This window comes from Palaemon carinicauda, chromosome 7 (genome assembly GCF_036898095.1).
Source record: "Palaemon carinicauda isolate YSFRI2023 chromosome 7, ASM3689809v2, whole genome shotgun sequence".
Lineage (NCBI taxonomy): Eukaryota > Metazoa > Arthropoda > Malacostraca > Decapoda > Palaemonidae > Palaemon > Palaemon carinicauda.
In genome coordinates, this window is record NC_090731.1 from 54,532,507 (window position 1) to 54,552,941 (window position 20,435).

General features: G+C 41.8%; 1 protein-coding gene across 2 annotated transcripts in view; it reads right to left on the bottom strand.

The window, feature by feature from the left end:
• The window catches only part of LOC137643924 (pre-piRNA 3'-exonuclease trimmer-like), a 227,484-nt gene that overhangs the window by 35,701 nt on the left and 171,348 nt on the right, over window positions 1-20,435 (bottom strand). For both annotated transcript variants that reach the window (XM_068376689.1, XM_068376688.1), the window contains exon 12: window positions 11,185-11,360. In XM_068376689.1, coding sequence (XP_068232790.1) covers window positions 11,185-11,360 — 176 coding nt within the window. The remainder of the gene's footprint in view (window positions 1-11,184; window positions 11,361-20,435) is intronic.

Genomic DNA, 20,435 nt, shown 5'->3' on the forward strand with positions numbered 1-20,435 from the left:
ACAATTTTTGCGTCACATTGAGTTGGTATAGAATTTGAGCCCCATACATGGTATAATCAGAATCATGAATAATATTGTATCTAACCCATTTCAGAATTCGGCGATAGAGGGGTAAAAATGGGTAAATTTCACTTTTTTTTACTTTTCTCGACTGAAATACATAACTGGTTGCCAGACATAGAAACAATTTTTGCGTCACATTGAGTTGGTATACAATTTGATCCCCATACATAGTATAATCAGAATCATGAATAATATTGTATCTAACCCATTTCAGAATTCTGTGATAGAGGGGTAAAAACGGGTAATTTTCACTTTTTTTACTTTTCTCGATTGAAATACATATCCGGTTGCCAGACATAGAAACAATTTTTGCGTCACATTGAGTTGGTATAGAATTTGAGCCCTATACATAGTATAATCAGAATCATGAATAATATTGTATCTAACCCATTTCAGAATTCTGCGATAGAGGGGTAAAAATGGGTCTTTTTCACTTTTTTGACTTTTCTCGACTGAAATACATATGTGGTTGCCAGACATAGAAACAATTTTTGCGTCACATTGAGTTGGTATAGAATTTGAGCCCCATACATAGTATAATCAGAATCATGAATAATATTGTATATACCCCATTTCAGAGTTCCTCAGATTAAGGGGTAAAAACTGGTAATTTTCATTTGTTCCGTAACTGAAATACAAACCACGCTACTCACATAGGGTAATTACTTCAGCGTAGCCGAATGACGAGCCATTAGAATTTTAACGAGGGTTTACTACCCCACCGCTAGTTAGCAGGGGGTAGGGAAGGGTAGCTTGCTACCCCCCCCCCCCCCTTACACACACTAGTGAGTGCTTCACTCTGCTTTTGGCTCGGGTGAATACCAGATGTGTCTCCTCTCACCCTCTCTTGACTGCCATTAATCTGTTTTGCTTTCTCATTTTCTACAGAGTGTGTATGAAGTTTGCCTCTATCAATTAATAATGCCTACGTGTCCTGGATTACCTGGCCGCTCTTGTGGGACCTTTATGTCGGCGGTCAACACTGATCCCCACACCTTGTGTCCTCATTGTAGGGGCCAATGGTGTGATAGTGGTAATGTATGCGGTGAGTGTAGGGAGTGGTCTACCTCCCAGTGGGAGAGGTTTGCCCGGCACCGGAAGAAAAAGTCCAAAAGGGATATTTCTCCTTCATAGGCTTTTTTTAAGAGAGAAAATTCCAAGGCTTCTTTTTCCGTAGCCCATTCCTCCTCCGAAGCTCCCACTCGATCGGTCTCTTCTGAGAGGCCGGCGAGTGGTAGCGTAGACCGTAGTTCTGTTGACCGATCCCAGGGTGCGGGAGAGGTAGTTGCCTCCCATAGCGAGGTAGCTGCCCCTCCTCCCCAGGAGGAGGATATTGATTTCTCTGTGAATAACAATGATTTGTTACAGCTTTGGGCTTCCTTAGGGCTTCAGGGTTCGCCCTCCAGTGAAGCCCTGTTTGACATGATCAAAATGGGAGCAGCTGTTAAGCAATCGCTGACGATAGCAGACATAGATCCTCTGTCTATCATGGACGTTGTTGTAACGGAGGCCTCCGGTGTGAATGATCAAACTCCTGCTCCTGTTGTTACTGAGGTAGCTGAAGGCTTAGCTTCCCCCTCTGAACATCCTTCGAAGGTGGAACTTAGTCCTACGGTTTTTCCTGCTAGTGATTCTCCCCCTCGGGGGAGTTCACTTACAGAGACTCCTCTGCGGAGGCCTTACGATGGTCAGCTTGCTGATCTCACGACCCCTATAGGGCGTATAAGGCAGGAAGGCTCGTCCACCCCTTCGTCGTAGAGGCCTTCCTTCTCCTCACAAGGGAGTTAGGAAGAGGTGGAGTTTCCCCCATTGATGCGATGGGGGAACGGACCGGCTCGTCCGACTCCCCTGAGGATGAGAAATCCTCATCTGCAGGGGAGGGAGAGAAAGTCTGGGGGGGGGGGAAGGAGCCTTGCGCAAGGTTTTGTGAGGAAACAGTTTAGCCCTAGGAAAAGTCACCACGGAGGGTACTCCTCTCTTCCTCTTCAGGGGAGAGGAAGCCGCCACTGATTTGTGACCTAGATCAGTGAACACAGGCTTCATAGCCTGCTTAAGAGCTCTGACTATGGTCCCAAACCAGGGCTGCTGGCTGACAGTCGTTCTGTCAGACACTCCCTCTGGAGGGAAGGGGATCGTTCAATCCCTTGGAGGAGTCGACAAACGAGGGTTCGCCTGAAACGAAGCTGAAACGAAAGAGTCCTTAGACCTGTCCGGAAACCTCCCCTCCTCCGGCGAGCGCGCTGTTCTGCGCTTGCGGGGAGGGGAACGAGACAATAACCTGTCCACCTCAAGCTCGGTAAAATCTCGTGCTGTGATTGCGCTGGCGATTGGGGCGCAAATTGCGCTGGTGGTCGCGCGATGAGCCCTGGCCTGGGTCGCGCGCGGAAGGATCGTGCGCAGCAGGAATTTCGCGCGCGCGCGAGGTTGATGGAGCACTGGACGAGGGCGCGATTGCGCAGCCTCGTGGTAGCGCGAGGGTGAGTTTGCGCGTTGGGGTGCAGGTGAGCGCTGCGCAGGTTGAGCAGGCATCTTCCCCTGAAGAGATCGTGGGCGCGCATCAGGGTGAGGGCGCACAGGTGTGCTCTGCGGCGATGGGTGCGCAGGGCGCGCAACAGTTTTCGGGCACACAGGTGTGCGCTGTTGAGTTGAGCGCGCATCGCGGGCAACTTTAAACGCGCGTACAGGATTGCGCAGTCTGGATGGAGAGTCCAGGGGTACCTGTGAGCACCCGTGCGCTAACTTAAGAACCTCCTGGACTGCGCGCTGGATTGTAGAAGTGCGCTGGCGCGTTGGTCAGCGCTTGTGCGCTGTATCAGGAACAACTGTGCAAGGGTGCGCTTTGCGCTTAACTCCAGAAGAGCGCTGAGGGTCTAGAGGTACCTGTGAGCGCCTGTGCACTAACCTAGGTGCCTCTTGGACTGCGCGTGATGAAACAGGAACCAGTGAGCGCGTGTGGGCAGGTGAGTGCTGGCGCGCTATATCAGGAACTGCTGGTAGGCGCTGGCGCGCAGGGGAACCCTGGCGCAGAACAGGAACAGGTGCGCGCACGCGCGCAGGTGAGCACTGTGGCGCTAAGTCGGGAACAGCAGCAGCGTGATGGTGCACAGGGTACACCTGGCGCTTAAGGGATTGAGGCGCAGTTTTGCGCTCAAGTCCCTTGTGACCCGAAGGGATCGGTGCCTGCGCAATGACAGGTTTCGAAGGCGCGTAATGTGCGTTAGCATCCTTGAAGGGTGACGGCAGGTCAGCAGGTCTGGAAAGAGAGAGGTCACAGGATCCTGAAGGACGACCTTCCTCCGAAGGGGATCGCGAACGATCTCCAGAGAGGTCTACGGTGGTAGCTGGCAGGAACGGTGAACGGTGAGTCTCCTCCGCAGAGGACTGCGGGGATGACGAGCTGAAGAGGCGCCTCCTAACTCCCTTGTGAGGAGAAGGAAGGCCTCTACGGCGAAGGGGAGGATAAACCTTCCGCCTTATACGCCCTCTAGGGGTCGTGGGATCAGCAAGCTGACCATCGTAAGGCCTCCGCAGAGGAGTCTTTGTAAGTAAACTCCCCCGAGGGGGAGAATCACTAGCAGGAGAGACCGTAGGACTAAGTTCCCCCTTCGAAGGATGTTCAGAGGGGGAAGCTAAGCCTTCAGCTACCTCAACAACAACAGGAGCAGGAGTTTGATCAGACACACTGGAGGCCTCCGTTACAACAACGTCGACGATAGACAGAGGATCTATGTCTGCTATCGTCTGCGATTGCTTAACAGCTGCTCCCAGTTTGATCATGTCAAACAGGGATTCCCTGGAGGGCAAACCCTGAAGCCCTAAGGAAGCCCAAAGCTGTAACAAATCATTATTATTCACTGAGAAATCAATATCCTCCTCCTGGGGAGGAGGGGCAGCTACCTCGCTATGGGAGGCAACTACCTCTCCCGCACCCTGGGATCGGTCAACAGAACTACGGTCTACGCTACCACTCGCCGGCCTCTCAGAAGAGACCGATCGAGTGGGAGCTTCGGAGGAGGAATGGGCTACGGAATAAGAAGCCTTGGAATTTTCTCTCTTCAAAGAAGCCTTTGAAGGAGAAATATCCCTTTTGTACTTTTTCTTCCGGTGCCGGGCAAACCTCTCCCACTGGGAGGTAGATCACTCCCTACACTCAACGCATACATTACCACTATCACACCGTTGGCCCCTACAATGAAGACACAAGGTGTAGGGATCAGTGTTGACCGCCGACATAAAGGTCCCACAAGGGCGGCCAGGTAATCCAGGACACGTAGGCATTATTAATTGATAGAGGCAAACTTCATACACACACTGTAGAAAATGAGAAAGCAAAACAGATTAATGGCAGTCAAGAGAGGGTGAGAGAAGACACGTCTGATATTCACCCGAGCCAAAAGCAAAGTGAAGCACTCACTAGTGTGTGTGAGGGGGGGGGGGGGGTAGCAAGCTACCCTTCCTTACCCCCTGCTAAGTAGCGGGGGTAGTAAACCCTCGTTAAAATTCTAATGGCTCGTCATTCGACTACGCTGAAGTAATTACCCTATGTAAGTAGCGTGGTTTGTATTTCAGTTACGGAACCAGTGAAAATTACCAGTTTTTACCCCTTAATCTGAAGAACTCTGAAATGGGGTATATACAATATTATTCATGATTCTGATTATACTATGTATGGGGCTCAAATTCTATACCAACTCAATGTGACGCAAAAATTGTTTCTATGTCTGGCAACCAGATATGTATTTCAGTCGAGAAAAGTCAAAAAAGTGAAAATTACCCGTTTTTACCCTTCTATCGCAGAATTCTGAAATGGGTTAGATACAATATTATTCATGATTCTAATTATACTATTTATGGGGCTCGAATTCTATACCAACTCAATGTGACGCAAAAATTGTTTCTATGTTTGGCAACCAGCTATGTATTTCAGTCGAGAAAAGTCAAAAAAGTGAAATTTACCCATTTTTACCCCTCTATCGCAGATTTCTGAAATGGGTTAGATACAATATTATTCATGATTTTGATTATACTATGTATAGGGCTCGAATTCTATACCAACTCAATGTGACGCAAAAATTGTTTCTATGTCTGGCAACCAGATATGTATTTCAGTCGAGAAAAGTAAAAAAAAGTGAAAATTACCCATTTTTACCCCTCTATCGCAGAATTCTGAAATGGGTTAGGTACAATATTATTCATGATTTTGATTATACTATGTATAGGGCTCGAATTCTATACCAACTCAATGTGACGCAAAAATTGTTTTTATGTCTGGCAACCAGATATGTATTTCAGTCGAGAAAAGTCAAAAAAGTGAAAATTACCCATTTTTACCCCTCTATCGCAGAATTCTGAAATGGGTTAGATACAATATTATTCGTGATTTTGATTATACTATGTATGGGGATCAAATTGTATACCAACTCAATGTGACGCAAAAATTGTTTCTATGTCTGGCAACCAGATATGTATTTCATTCGATTAAAGTCAAGAATGTCAAAATTACCCATTTTTACCCCTCTATCGCAGAATTCTGAAATGGGTTAGATACAATATTATTCATGATTTTGATTATACTATGTATGGGGATCAAATTCTATACCAACTCAATGTGACGCAAAAATTGTTTCTATGTCTGGCAACCAGATATGTATTTCAGTCGAGAAAAGTCAAAAAAGTGAAATTTACCCATTTTTACCCCTCTATCGCAGAATTCTGAAATGGGTTAGGTACAATATTATTCATGATTTGATTATACTATGTATAGGGCTCGAATTCTATACCAACTCAATGTGACGCAAAAATTGTTTCTATGTCTGGCAACCAGATATGTATTTCAGTCGATTAAAGTCAAGAATGTCAAAATTACCCATTTTTACCCCTCTATCGCAGAATTCTGAAATGGGTTAGATACAATATTATTCATGATTTTGATTATACTATGTATGAGGATCAAATTGTATACCAACTCAATGTGACGCAAAAATTGTTTCTATGTCTGGCAACCAGATATGTATTTCAGTCGAGAAAAGTAAAAAAAGTGAAAATTACCCATTTTTACCCCTCTATCGCAGAATTCTGAAATGGGTTAGATACAATGTTATTCATGATTTTGATTATACTATGTATAGGGCTCGAATTCTATACCAACTCAATGTGACGCAAAAATTGTTTCTATGTCTGGCAACCAGATATGTATTTCAGTCGAGAGAGGTAAAAAAAGTGAAAATTACCTATTTTTACCCCTCTATTGCAGAATTCTGAAATGGGTTAGATACAATATTATTCATGATTTTGATTATACTATGTATGGGGATCAAATTGCATACCAACTCAATGTGACGCAAAAATTGTTTCTATGTCTGGCAACCAGATGTGTATTTCAGTCGAGAAAAGTCAAAAAAGTTAAAATTACCCATTTTTACCCCTCTATCGCAGAATTCTGAAATGGGTTAGATACAATATTATTCATGATTTTGATTATACTATGTATGGGGATCAAATTATATACCAACTCAATGTGACGCAAAACTTGTTTTTATGTCTGGCAACCAGATATGTATTTCAGTCGAAAAAAGTAAAAAAAGTGAAAATTACCCATTTTTACCCCTCTATCGCAGAATTCTGAAATGGGTTAGATACAATATTATTCATGATTTTGATTATACTATGTATATGGCTCGAATTCTATACCAACTCAATGTGACGCAAAAATTGTTTCTATGTCTGGCAACCAGATATGTATTTCAGTCGAGAAAAGTCAAAAAAGTGAAAATTACCCATTTTTACCCCTCTATCGCAGAATTCTGAAATGGGTTAGATACAATATTATTCATGATTTTGATTATACTATGTATGGGGATCAAATTGTATAAAACTCAATGTGACGCAAAAATTGTTTCTATGTCTGGCAACCAGATATGTATTTCAGTCGATTAAAGTCAAGAATGTCAAAATTACCCATTTTTACCCCTCTATCGCAGAATTCTGAAATGGGTTAGATACAATATTATTCATGATTTTGATTATACTATGTATGGGGATCAAATTCTATACCAACTCAATGTGACGCAAAAATTGTTTCTATGTCTGGCAACCAGATATGTAATTCAGTCGAGAAAAGTAAAAAAAGTGAAATTTACCCATTTTTACCCCTCTATCAAAGAATTCTGAAATGGGTTAGGTACAATATTATTCATGATTTTGATTATACTATGTATAGGGCTCTAATTCTATACCAACTCAATGTGACGCAAAAATTGTTTCTATGTCTGGCAACCAGATATGTATTTCAGTCGAGAAAAGTCAAAAAAGTGAAAATTACCCATTTTTACCCCTCTATCGCAGAATTCTGAAATGGGTTAGATACAATATTATTCATGATTTTGATTATACTATGTATGGGGATCAAATTGTATACCAACTCAATGTGACGCAAAAATTGTTTCTATGTCTGGCAACCAGATATGTATTTCAGTCGAGAAAAGTAAAAAAAGTGAACATTACCCATTTTTACCCCTCTATCGCAGAATTCTGAAATGGGTTAGATACAATATTATTCATGATTTTGATTATACTATGTATGGGGATCAAATTGTATACCAACTCAATGTGACGCAAAAATTGTTTCTATGTCTGGCAACCAGATGTGTATTTCAGTCGAGAAAAGTAAAAAATGTGAAAATTACCCATTTTTACCCCTCTATCGCAGAATTCTGAAATGGGTTAGATACAATATTATTCATGATTTTGATTATACTATGTATGGGGATCAAATTGTATACCAACTCAATGTGACGCAAAAATTGTTTCTATGTCTGGCAACCAGATATGTATTTCAGTCGAGAAAAGTAAAAAAAGTGAAAATTACCCATTTTTACCCCTCTATCGCAGATTTCTGAAATGGGTTAGACACAATATTATTCATGATTCTGATTATACTATGTATGGGGATCAAATTCAATACTAACTCAATGTGACGCAAAAATTGTTTCTATGTCTGACAACCAGATATGTATTTCAGTCGAGAAAAGTCAGAAAAGTGAAAATTACCCGTTTTTACCCCTCTATTGCAGAATTCTGAAATGGGTTAGATACAATATTATTCATGATTCTGATTATACTATGTATGGGGCTCGAATTCTATACCAACTGAATGTGACGCAAAAATTGTTTCTATGTCTGGCAACCAGATATGTATTTCAGTCGAGAAAAGTCAGAAAAGTGAAAATTACCCATTTTTACCCCTCTATCACAGAATTTCTAAATGGGTTAGATACAATATTATTCATGATTTTGATTATACTATGTATGGGGATCAAATTGTATACCAACTCAATGTGACGCAAAAATTGTTTCTATGTCTGGCAACCAGATATGTATTTCAGTCGAGAAAAGTAAAAAAAGTAAAATTTACCCATTTTTACCCCTCAATCTGCAGAATTCTGAAATGGGTTAGATACAATATTATTCATGATTCTGATTATACTATGTATGGGGCTCAAATTCTATACCAACTCAATGTGACGCAAAAATTGTTTCTATGTCTGGCAACCAGATATATATTCAAGTCAAGAAAAGTCAAAAAAGTGAAAATTACCCATTTTTACCCCTCAATCTGCTCAAAACTACACATTGTTCTAGAAGTTATATTTCACCTGTGACCAAGAAAATCAAACTATTGTTCTCTAGTCTTGGGTAGTGCCTTAACCTCTGTACCATGGTCTTCTACTGTCTTGGGTTAGAGTTCTCTTCATCTTGTTTTGTTAAAGTTTTTATAGTTTATATAGGAAATATTTATTTTAATGTTGTTACTGTTTTTAAAATATTCTATTTATTCTTTTTTCCTATCCTCACTGGGTTGCTTTCCCTGTTGGAGCCCTTGGGCTTATAACTTATCCTGCTTTTCTAACTAGGGCTGTAGCTTAGCAAATAATAATAATAATAATAATAATAATGATGATAATAATAATAATAATTATTATTATTATTATTAAAAGAGGCAAAAACTTGAAAATTGACAAAATTTATCGCCCAACCACCAGGCCTGCTTCCGGATGCAACATGCTGCCAAAATTTCATTCTTATTGTTTTTAATTTGCTTTCATTCTTTTTTTATTCCACATGTTAAGCAAATCTAGGAATGAGATTTATTTTTTTATTTTTCAATATCTGTGCAGTCATTTAAGCCCACAGTTCATTTATCAACATTTGTGACTGATACAGTGATAGGTGTATTAGTATTTTGATTCGATTTTAAGATGAGTAATCTTTGTGCAAACAATATTTCCCTTAACCATTAACAAGACTGAATGAAAAGGCATAGTGACAGTGTTGCAAGATGGGCGAGACTAAATATCCCTGTTTTGGTCTTTCAAAATTGGTTCATGGCTATCTCCTGAACTTGAGGTACATTCAACAATAGGAATACAGTGGGCCTATAGCATAATAGAAATCTAGATACAAATCAAATATTTGTGAAGAAAAGGTTACGAATTTACTAAAAGAAAAACTTCCTATTTCTTTGAAAACCAATTTTTTTTTTCGTTAGTGTGAAGGAAGAAAAATAATATATGATGTTGAGCGAGGATGGATATTTTAGAAAATATATATAAAGTTATGAAAAACAGGCGTACATAATGTGTTGAATGCATGCCGATAACATAATTTTAATTATTTGTGGAGAAAATTCCAAATAAATAGTAAAATTATCCAACATGAAAACTGATTCTGTTGTTTTCAAGCTTAATTATTGTCTAATAGAAATTCTTTGGGTCGGATTAAAAGCTTCGTTAATCCTTTGTTTGCCGGGAGGGATAATAGTTAATCTGCAACAACATAATAGTTAAACTGTCGATCTACTCCCACTACCATCTGTTCAGAATTCGTGCCCTCATTAACAGAAACAATCTTTTTGCTATTTGTTATAGATTTTGTGTCTTCCCAATTTCATTTTACATATATCCTGCTTTTCATAAATATGAAACCTTCGAATAAAATTTCCCAATTGATTTTAGTATTATTTTTCCCTTTTAACCCTCTTGGACTCAAAATTTCCCAAAAACGTTAATTTTCCTCCAACTGGCCACATTATGACTATCAGTGGTTAGGGCTTTATATACACCAGAGTATTAGTACCCTCATTAATAGAACCAACTTTTCTACTATTTGTTAGAGATTTTGTAGCTTCTCCCATTCAAGTATCGTGCTTTACATAAATGCAAAACCGAGTAAACTTTCTCTGTTGATTTCGAAGTTTTCTTCTCATTTTCCTAAAACAGGGAAATTTTCCTCTATTCTGTTTTAATGTTAATATTTTATTTTAATTGTTCATTACTTAAGTCGTTTTTTTCCTTATTTCCCTACTAGGATCCTATCGAGACACTATACTAAAACATCGTCTGTTATTATGACCTGGCCTTACTAATCGAGAAAGTTATTTACTGCTAGCCCAACATAACGCTATCCTCGGGTAGCTATCTCCCGGTAGAAAGATTTCAGTATGGCAAATTTAACCAAAATTTAACCCTGATTACATTAATAACATTATTAAGAAAAGTGAATAACCAATCATAACCTGATTCCTGTTACTAAACTTAATAGTGTTCAAAGGTTCCTCATTTCACGAAACAGGAATGCTATTTCTCGTTTCCCGATAGGAAAGAAAATGGTAGCTGGGAGCAAGTTGATGTGCAGGTAGCGTTGTCTCCAACTTCAATAGCAGTTCTTGGTGATGACATGGTCATGATGTGTCATCAATAACCAGATGGTTCCAGCACTGGAGTTGACGTGTAAAGTTCAATGGTGCCAGAACATGAAGTCTCTCTTATACACACTTTGCCTATTCCTTACCCATTAATACACTGGTCCTTGAGCAGGGGAGACAATAATTCCTTGGTATTCATGTTTTACTGGATTCCTGTTCTCGCCTTTCACAGAATAGGACATAGAGACCACACAGTAAACTAATCCTTCCCCCCCTAAAAGAATATCTTATATTCAGCAACTATGAAAATATCCTCCAAACTGAAATGTGTTAAAGCTTGTGCAGAAGATAAATTAAAATCTTTATAAAGAGATAATCATACAAATAATTGAGTTAAGTAACTAAAAGATATTTCTTACCATTCCCATGATGATGAAGCAACCAAAACAGATTTCTGATTGCGAGGTATGACATCAACTGAACCATATTGTGCTAGAGCAGCATACACAATTCCTGGAGAGATTTTCATCCTATATCGTCCTTCAACCAAAAGCCAGGGAGGCCTTTTAGGTTTTGCATCAGTTCCACAGAGGTTCTTGAAAAAATACAAATAATGTCACTGAAATGCATTTACTGTAACAATTAACTTTTTGTAAAAATATGCACATTAAATCAATAAAAAATAAATGGACTAAGAAACAGACTTTTGCAGAAGCTACAGGTGTCTTTTATTAAAAAAAAATAATAATAGTACAGATGTAAATTTAAAAGCTAAACTACAAAATAATCTTAACCCACAACAGAAAAAAAAAGAGATTTGTTCGAGTCTCCTTTCCCTTCCCATACACTATTACAGTATTGTAGTTAATCTCAAAGGGATGATCTAGCCAAAAAAAAAAAATCTTTTTGGAATATACAGCAAAACAATTTAATTCACAAACAATGAAAAATTATGTTTTAATTATAAAATAAATTTTTGAATATACTTACCCGGTGAATATATAATAGCTGCTGCTCAGCGGCTCGACAGAAAACACACTCAAAAACTCGCGAGCGATCGCTATGAAGGTTGCGGGTGTGCCCACCAGCGCCAACTATCGGCCAGATACCACTCTTGGATGTAAACAAACCCTTCAATTCTTCTCGTCCCGCTGCGTCTCTATTGGGGAGGAAGGGAGGGCCTTTAATTTATATATTCACCGGGTAAGTATATTCAAAAATTTATTCTATAATTAAAATATCATTTTTAAATATTTAACTTAGCCGGTGAATATATAATAGCTGATTCACACCCAAGGCGGTGGGTAGAGACCAGAGTTAATTAAGTTTACAGCGTATATGCTAAGAGTTTTTGACAGTTATCAATATAACAAAACCAAAATATATAGGTACCTGGTAAGGAAGTTGACTTAGACGATTACTCTGCCTTGTAAGTCTGTCTTCCTCACGAAGCCCAGCGATCCTCTTAGGATGCTGAAAGACTCCCAGGAGCTGAAGTATGAAGGGTTGCAACCCATACTAACAGGACCTCATCAAACCCCTAATCTGGGCGCTCTCAAGAAATGACTTTAACCACCCGCCAAATCAACCAGGATGCGAAAGGCTTCTTAGCCTTCCGTACAACCCATAAAAAACAATATTAAAAACATTTCAAGAGACAGATTAAAAAGGATATTGGAATTAGGGAAGTGTAGTGGTAGAACCCTCACCCACTACTGCACTCGCTGCTACGAATGGACCCAGTGTGTAGCAGTCCTCGTAAAGAGTCTGGACATCTTTCAAGTAAAATGACGCAAACACTGACTTGCTTCTCCAAAAACTCGCGTCCATGATACTTTGCAGAGATCTATTTTGCTTGAAGGCCACGGAGGTTGCTATAGCTCTAATTTCGTGCGTCTTAACCTTAAGCAAAGATTGGTCTTCCTCACTCAAGTGGGAATGAGCTTCTCGTATTAAAAATCTGATAAAATATGACAAAGCATTCTTTGACATAGGTAAGGATGGTTTCTTAACCGAACACCATAACGCTTCAGATTTACCTCGTAATGGCTTAGTACGAGCTAAATAGAACTTAAGAGCTCTAACGGGACATAACACTCTTTCCAGTTCGTTGCCTACGATCTCTGATAAGCAAGGAATATCAAAAGATTTAGGCCAAGGACGAGAAGGCAGTTCATTCTTGGCCAGGAAACCAAGTTGAAGAGAACAAGTGGCTTTTTCTGTAGAAAAGCCGATGTTCTTACTAAAGGCATGAAGTTCACTGACTCTTTTAGCCGAGGCCAAGCACACCAGGAAAAGAGTCTTAAGAGTGAGATCCTTCAGGGAGGCTGAATGTAATGGCTCAAACCTGTCTGACATGAGGAACCTTAGGACCACGTCTAAGTTCCATCCAGGAGTAGCCAAACGACGTTCCTTAGAGGTTTCAAAAGACTTAAGGAGATCTTGTAGATCTTTATTGTTGGAAAGATCTAAGCCTCTATGCTGGAAGACCGAAGCCAACATGCTCCTGTAGCCCTTGATCGTGGAAGCTGAAAGGGAGCGAACTTTTCTCGGGTGTAAGAGAAAATCAGCGATTTGGGCTACAGAGGTACTGGACGAGGATACAGATGCTGACTTGCACCAGTCTCGGAAGACTTCCCACTTCGACTGGTATACTCTAATGGTAGAAGCTCTCCTCGCTCTTGCAATCGCACTGGCTGCCTCCTTCGAAAAGCCTCGAGCTCTAGAGAGTCTTTCGATAGTCTGAAGGCAGTCAGACGAAGAGCGGGGAGGCTTTGGTGTACATTCTTTACGTGGGGCTGTCGTAACAGATCTACTCTTAGAGGAAGACTTCTTGGAAAGTCTACCAGCCATCGAAGTACCTCGGTGAACCATTCTCTCGCGGGCCAGAGGGGAGCAACTAACGTCAACCTTGTCCCTTCGTGAGAGGCGAACTTCTGCAGTACCTTGTTGACAATCTTGAATGGTGGGAATGCATATAGGTCCAGATGAGACCAATCTAGAAGAAATGCGTCTATGTGTATTGCTGCTGGGTCTGGGACTGGAGAGCAATAGATTGGAAGTCTCTTGGTCATCGAGGTTGCAAAGAGGTCTATGGTGGGTTGACCCCAAGTCGCCCAAAGACTCTTGCACACGTCCTTGTGGAGGATCCATTCCGTAGGAATTACCTGACCCCTCCGACTGAGGCAGTCTGCTAAGACGTTCAAGTCGCCCTGGATAAACCTCGTTAACAGGGAGATGCCTCGATCTCTTGACCAAATGAGCAGGTCCCTTGCGATCTCGTACAGCGTCAGGGAGTGGGTGCCTCCTTGCTTGGAAATGTATGCCAAGGCTGTGGTATTGTCGGAGTTGATCTCTACCACCTTGTTTCGAAGGAGACTCTCGAAGTTCATCAAGGCCAGGTGGACTGCCAAAAGCTCCTTGCCGTTGATGTGCATGCTCCTCTGACTTGAGGTCCACAGACCTGAGCATTCCCGACCGTCCAGGGTCGCACCCCAACCCAAATCCGACGCGTCCGAGAATAGTACGTGGTTTGGGTTCTGAACTGCTAGGGAAAGTCCCTCTCTCAGACTGATATTGTCGTTCCACCAATTCAGGCATGCCTTTACTGGTTCGGAGATCGGGATTGAGACCGTCTCTAACGTCTTGTCCTTTTTCCAGTGAAAAGCTAGATGGAACTGGAGAGGTCGAAGGTGTAGCCTTCCTAGCGAGACAAACTGCTCCAGGGATGATAGAGTTCCTACTAGACTCATCCAATTCCTGACTGAGCAACGTTCTCTCTTCAACATCAGTTGGACTTTGACCAGGGCTTGCTCTATTCGGGGGACAGACGGAAAAGCCCGAAAAACTGGACTGCGAATCTCCATCCCTAAATACAGTATAGTTTGGGATGGAATCAGCTGGGACTTTTCCAGGTTGACCAAAAGTCCCAATTCCTTGGTCAGATCCAATGTCCAATGAAGATCCTGCAGACAGCGATGACTGGACGAGGCTCTGAGAAGCCAGTCGTCCAAGTATAGGGAGGCTCGGATTCCCGATAAATGGAGGAATTTTGCTACATTCCTCATAAGCCTCGTAAACACGAGAGGAGCAGGACTTAGGCCAAAGCACAGGGCCCGAAACTGGTAAACCACATTGTTGAAAACAAACCTCAGAAAAGGTTGGGAATCTGAGTGTATGGGGATGTGGAAGTATGCGTCTCTTAGGTCGAGAGAGACCATCCAGTCTCCCTTTCTGACCGCTGCTAAGACTGATTTCGTGGTCTCCATGGTGAACTTTGTCTTCGTAACAAAGACGTTGAGTGCACTGACGTCTAGCACCGGTCTCCAACCTCCTGTCTTCTTTGGTACTAGGAAGAGACGGTTGTAAAACCCCGGTGATTGAAGGTCCGAGACTTTCACCACCGCTCCCTTCTCTAGCAAAAGAGACACTTCTAGTTTCAGGGCTTGTCTCTTTGACTCCTCTCGGTACCTGGGAGAGAGGTCGATGGGGGAAGTCGCTAGAGGAGGTTTGCGTACAAATGGAATTTTGTACCCCTCTCTGAGCAACCTCACAGATTGTTGGTCTGCGCCCCTCTTCTCCCAGGCTTGCCAGAAGTTCTTGAGTCTGGCTCCTACTGCTGTCTGAGGCTGCGGGCAGTCAGACTCTGCCACGTGAGGACTTGGCTCCTCTCTTCTTTCCTCTCTTTCCCTCGGCACGAGTACTTCCCCTGCTGGGAGCTCTGCCACGAAAGGGCGGAATAAATCTGGACGCCGGAGTGTCTATCCTAGGTCTTGCAGAAAAGGATGTCGAAGGAGTCCCTTTGCGAGCAGAGGACGCAACCAAGTCATGGGTGTCCTTCTGCACGAGTGAAGAAGCTATGTCCTTGACCAAATGTTCCGGGAACAAAAACTTAGATAAGGGAGCAAAGAGCAGTTCAGATCTTTGACAGGGAGTAACTCCTGCCGACAGAAAAGAGCAAAGGGACTCTCGCTTCTTTAGGACTCCCGACGTAAAAGAGGAGGAGAGCTCATTGGAACCATCGCGGATGGCTTTATCCATGCAGGACATAATAAGTACGGAGACATCTCTATCAGCCGATGAGATTTTCCTACTTAAGGCTCCCAAACACCAGTCAAGGAAGTTGAAAACTTCAAAGGCTCTATAAATGCCTTTCAGCAGATGGTCAAGGTCCGAGGAGGACCAACTAATCTTCGAGCGTCTCATGGCTAGGCGGCGGGGAGAGTCTACAAGGCTTGAGAAGTCGCCCTGGGCAGAGGCAGGGACTCCCAAGCCGAGAACTTCTCCCGTGGCATACCAGACGCTCGATCTAGACTTGAGTTTAGATGGAGGGAAGGCAAAGGCCGTCTTCCCCAAACTCCTCTTGGTTTCCAACCAGTCGCCTAAAAGCCGTAAAGCTCTCTTGGATGAGCGAGAGAGCACAAGTTTTGTAAAGGCTGGCATGTCAGCAGGTACGCCTAGAACAAACTCAGACGGCGGCGAACGAGAAGCAACAGCGATGAAGTGATCGGGAAACAACTCCTTAAAAATTAACATGACTTTCTTAAAGTCCATTGATGGAGGAACTGTTCTGGGTTCGTCTACATCTGAAGGATGATCCTCAGGCTGAGGGTCAGCAACGTCCTCATCTGAAGGATCCTCATCTGACAACTGCTGAGAAACAAGCAAAGGGGTTGGCAATGCTTGACACGCAGCGTCCACACGCACTGGTGCATTAGTAGCGGACCAGGACGCAACGTCATGTAACTGCTTGACAGTCTGTGAACTGTCAACAACAACAGGTGCGTGAGGACGCACGGCGTCCACTCGAGACTGTTTTGACTGCCTAGTCTGAGCAGTCAAAACAACTCTAGACTGCGGTGGTTGACGCTCAGCGTCAAAACAAGTCAACTCCGATGGTTGGCGAACGTCCTGAACGTCAACAGGAGCATTAGTAAGTGGCCTAACGTCCAAATGCGGCTGAAAATCCACACGAGACCGCATCGAGTGAGGCTCTACATAACGTGACTGACGTGACTTGGTTACGCCAACGTCAACAGGACGCACAAAGGTTCGTTTGGGCGGCTGAAGGCCAGGATCTCGATGAGATAAACGGCTAGGATCAACGGGAACCTTATCGGCGGAATAGTCTTCCATAAGGGAGGCGAGCTTAGTCTGCATGTCCTGCAGTATAACCCATTTAGGGTCCACGGGAATGGGTGCGGTAAACGACGGGGTTAACGTCTGAGACGGCACAACCTTGCCTACACCAAGACTTTCTGAGCCTGTGTAACGTTGCTGCTTAGGCGGCGAGCAGTCATCCGATGACTGCAATGGGTCAGAACTGTCCCAATGACTACATCCAGGACGCTGGACCTGTCCTGAAGGGACCGACTTTCGCTTAAGGGGTCTAGAAACCTTGCTCCACGGTTTCTTATGCGAAAAGCCTTCGGAAGACGAGGAGAAAATGGGCTCTCTCGTCTTATGGTAGGGGCGATCTTGGTGAGATACGCCTGATACCATAGAGTGAACGTCTGTTCGCTGATCAAGGCCTCTCAAACCCATAAGTCGTACGACATTACTTCTCCCCTGGGCTTGGGAGCTTGCAAGAGGTCTCGGACTAGGTGAACGACAGGCACGAACAGACGAACCCTCGGTCGCAACACTGTTCACAACACTTTGCGCACTAATCACTTTCCCACTATTTTCCGCTGTGGCACTCTGACACTTAAGCTCTTTAACGTCAGCCATGAGTTGATTACGATCAGTTGCTAACGCTTCAACTCTTTCCCCCAAGGCATGAATAGCACGTAACATGTCTTGCATAGATGGTTCCTGAGTGCCAGAAGGGGGGTTAGGTACAACCACTACAGGGGAAGGATTAGGTTCAGGGGCATGTGGAGAGGAAAAATCTACTGACCTAGAGGAACTCCTCCTTACCCTATCTCTCTCTAGCCTACGTGCATACTTATCGTATTCAAGCCAATCGAATTCCGAAAGGCCCGCGCATTCCTCACACCGATCTCCCAATTGACAGGTTTTACCCCGACAATTGGAACAAACAGTATGTGGGTCGAGAGATGCCTTTGGAAGACGCCTATTACAGTCCCTAGCATTACACTTACGAAATCTAGGTACTTGTGAAGGGTCAGCCATTTTGAATTAGTCAAAGAAAGTCCAAAAAAAAAACAATCTAAGTCATCAACAATTAAATCTGTTCAATAAAGAGTTCAAGAGTTTAAGTTGAGGAAAAACACCTGCACTGCGAAAGCTCAAACCAAAATGAAGTACTTCACCAAATATGTTGAGAAAACTCCAGGTTATACAGCGAGTATTGATACGTCTTGTCGTCAAGGTCGACAGAGAAGAATTGAAGGGTTTGTTTACATGCAAGAGTGGTATCTGGCCGATAGTTGGCGCTGGTGGGCACACCCGCAACCTTCATAGCGATCGCTCGCGAGTTTTTGAGTGTGTTTTCTGTCGAGCCGCTGAGCAGCAGCTATTATATATTCACCGGCTAAGTTAAATATTTAAAATTATAGTTTTGTATTTTCCTGTTCAAAGTTTTTGAGAAACATTAATTGCATTACATTACACTATTCACGTAAACTGGATCCACTTGGCATACAATACAGTACAATATTTGTTTTGTCACACAAAAATTCCCACTCACTATTCATAATTAAGTGTAACAACCATGGTACAGTATAACAAGATTTTTAGTTACCTATGCATAAAGCATGTACTTTAAACATCATGCAATGCACTATAACAAAAGGCTGAACATATTACATTTGAATAAAGTTCATATAAAAGAAGCTTTACTATTATGAATCTTAATCTTCATCAGAACATATACAACTCAGGACAATCTTGGAGTATGAATTTGAGATTTTGCAACATCTCAATATGCATTAGCTTGCCCTCCTGAAGTAGCAATTGAGGGTTCTCACTGGGATTTATCTTTTTTGAGCTTTGATTACTAAAAAGGAACCAAATCACTTTGTCTTCCTGAGGTCTAGGTTTTACTCCAAAATCTGGTATGAAAGACATCCTAATAAATGCTATCCTCCTAATAATTTTAACTTCCTATGACAGAATTAAAGCTGTCTCTTGTAAGATGCAAAATTCACTATGATTTTCTGATTATTTGCTTTGTCTGACAATCATGCCTGTAGTCATGTGCAGAAAGGCCTTCTTTGATCTGTTCCTTACTGTATTCTACAAGAATGTATATTTCCCCATATCTCTTCGTTATTTTGAGGCCAGCTTCCTTTTATATTAATTTTTTCACTTTCTATATCGTTTCTCCAACATTGATCATGCCCATTTGTACAAATAGAAGCTATTAATTTCTTTATGATGTACAGTATCTTATTTCTATGAACCTCTTCCAATGTTCATATTGCTATCATCTGGAGCGTCAAATGTTGACTTAACCCCTTAAAATTAAGAATTTTCCCATTTTCTTGCCTTCAAATATAATAATACTTTTAGTAAAGTAACGAGACTTACCAGCTTCTAATAACAATAAAATGTGCAAGTCCTATCACTCATCAGTCTAAAAGTCATTCTCAGAATAATAAGACATGCACTCCAGATGTCCAGTTGTGTTTTTTTTTTTTTTTTTTTGGTACTTGTTTTAGTGGTTTAAAGATGTCTTCTCCAGATTTGCTAGCAATTGCTACGTTGTTGTGCATAGGACTTGATTTCAGGTGATCATGGTCTGCATTCTCTGTGTTTTGTGACTTGGACAGAATATTAATTTAGAGAATCTTGTGGGGAGTGTGTAGGCTTTACTGATCCTCTTTGGAGATTATGTTTCATGGCTGCTGATCAAAATTTAGTTTAAACCATAAAAAAAGCTTCCAATAATTCAAGGAAAATCCAGAGAAGACTAGGCTACTGTCATTGGTTATAGAGGAAATGATGATGATAATATCACTGCAGCCTTTAACTTTGCTACAAGTTAACAAGTTTAGTTTTGAAAGTTATGCGCTTATTAAGAATTTATCATCATTTCCTCCTTGGAAGCTAGGAAATCCAATAAGTCTTCAATTTAGGGTATTTTTTTAGGCCTAACTTTATCTGTTTCAAACTCTTGCCTAATCCCTACAATAAATAAAATAAATACTATTTAATTAGGCACATTTTGGATGAATCATTCTACTTCCTCGGTTCAATAAGAGAAAATCTAACATCTTGGCAAAAAAAAAAAAAAAAAAAAAAAAGGGGGGGGGTTGCAACATCTGCCATCAGGGTCGATCAAACACAGACTTGTTTACATCCTCAATAAGGAAAAGATAAAGACTTGTTTGTTCACCATGGAAGATAAATGTGCTCTTCCATCACTAGTCAAAACTGGATATTTACACCTTTCCACCTGTCAACATGATTTGTCAGGTGATATATAAATGCAAAAAGTCTTTTCAGACAACCAATTATGGGTAATGCTGAAAGTTCATAGGAGTTACATCTTACCAAGTGCAGTCATATACACCGTATCCTTGGAAGCAAAGGACTTTCAAGGTCCTCTAGGTTGGATAACTTAGATTTCAAAAGATAGTGTATCAATAATAGCATATGAATACAACTGAAGGTTTATTTTGATTGGTGAAAGTCATGGAATTTATCAGTTACTAGAATTAATTATGATATTATTTGTACATTTCTAAATTTCCTTTACTATGAT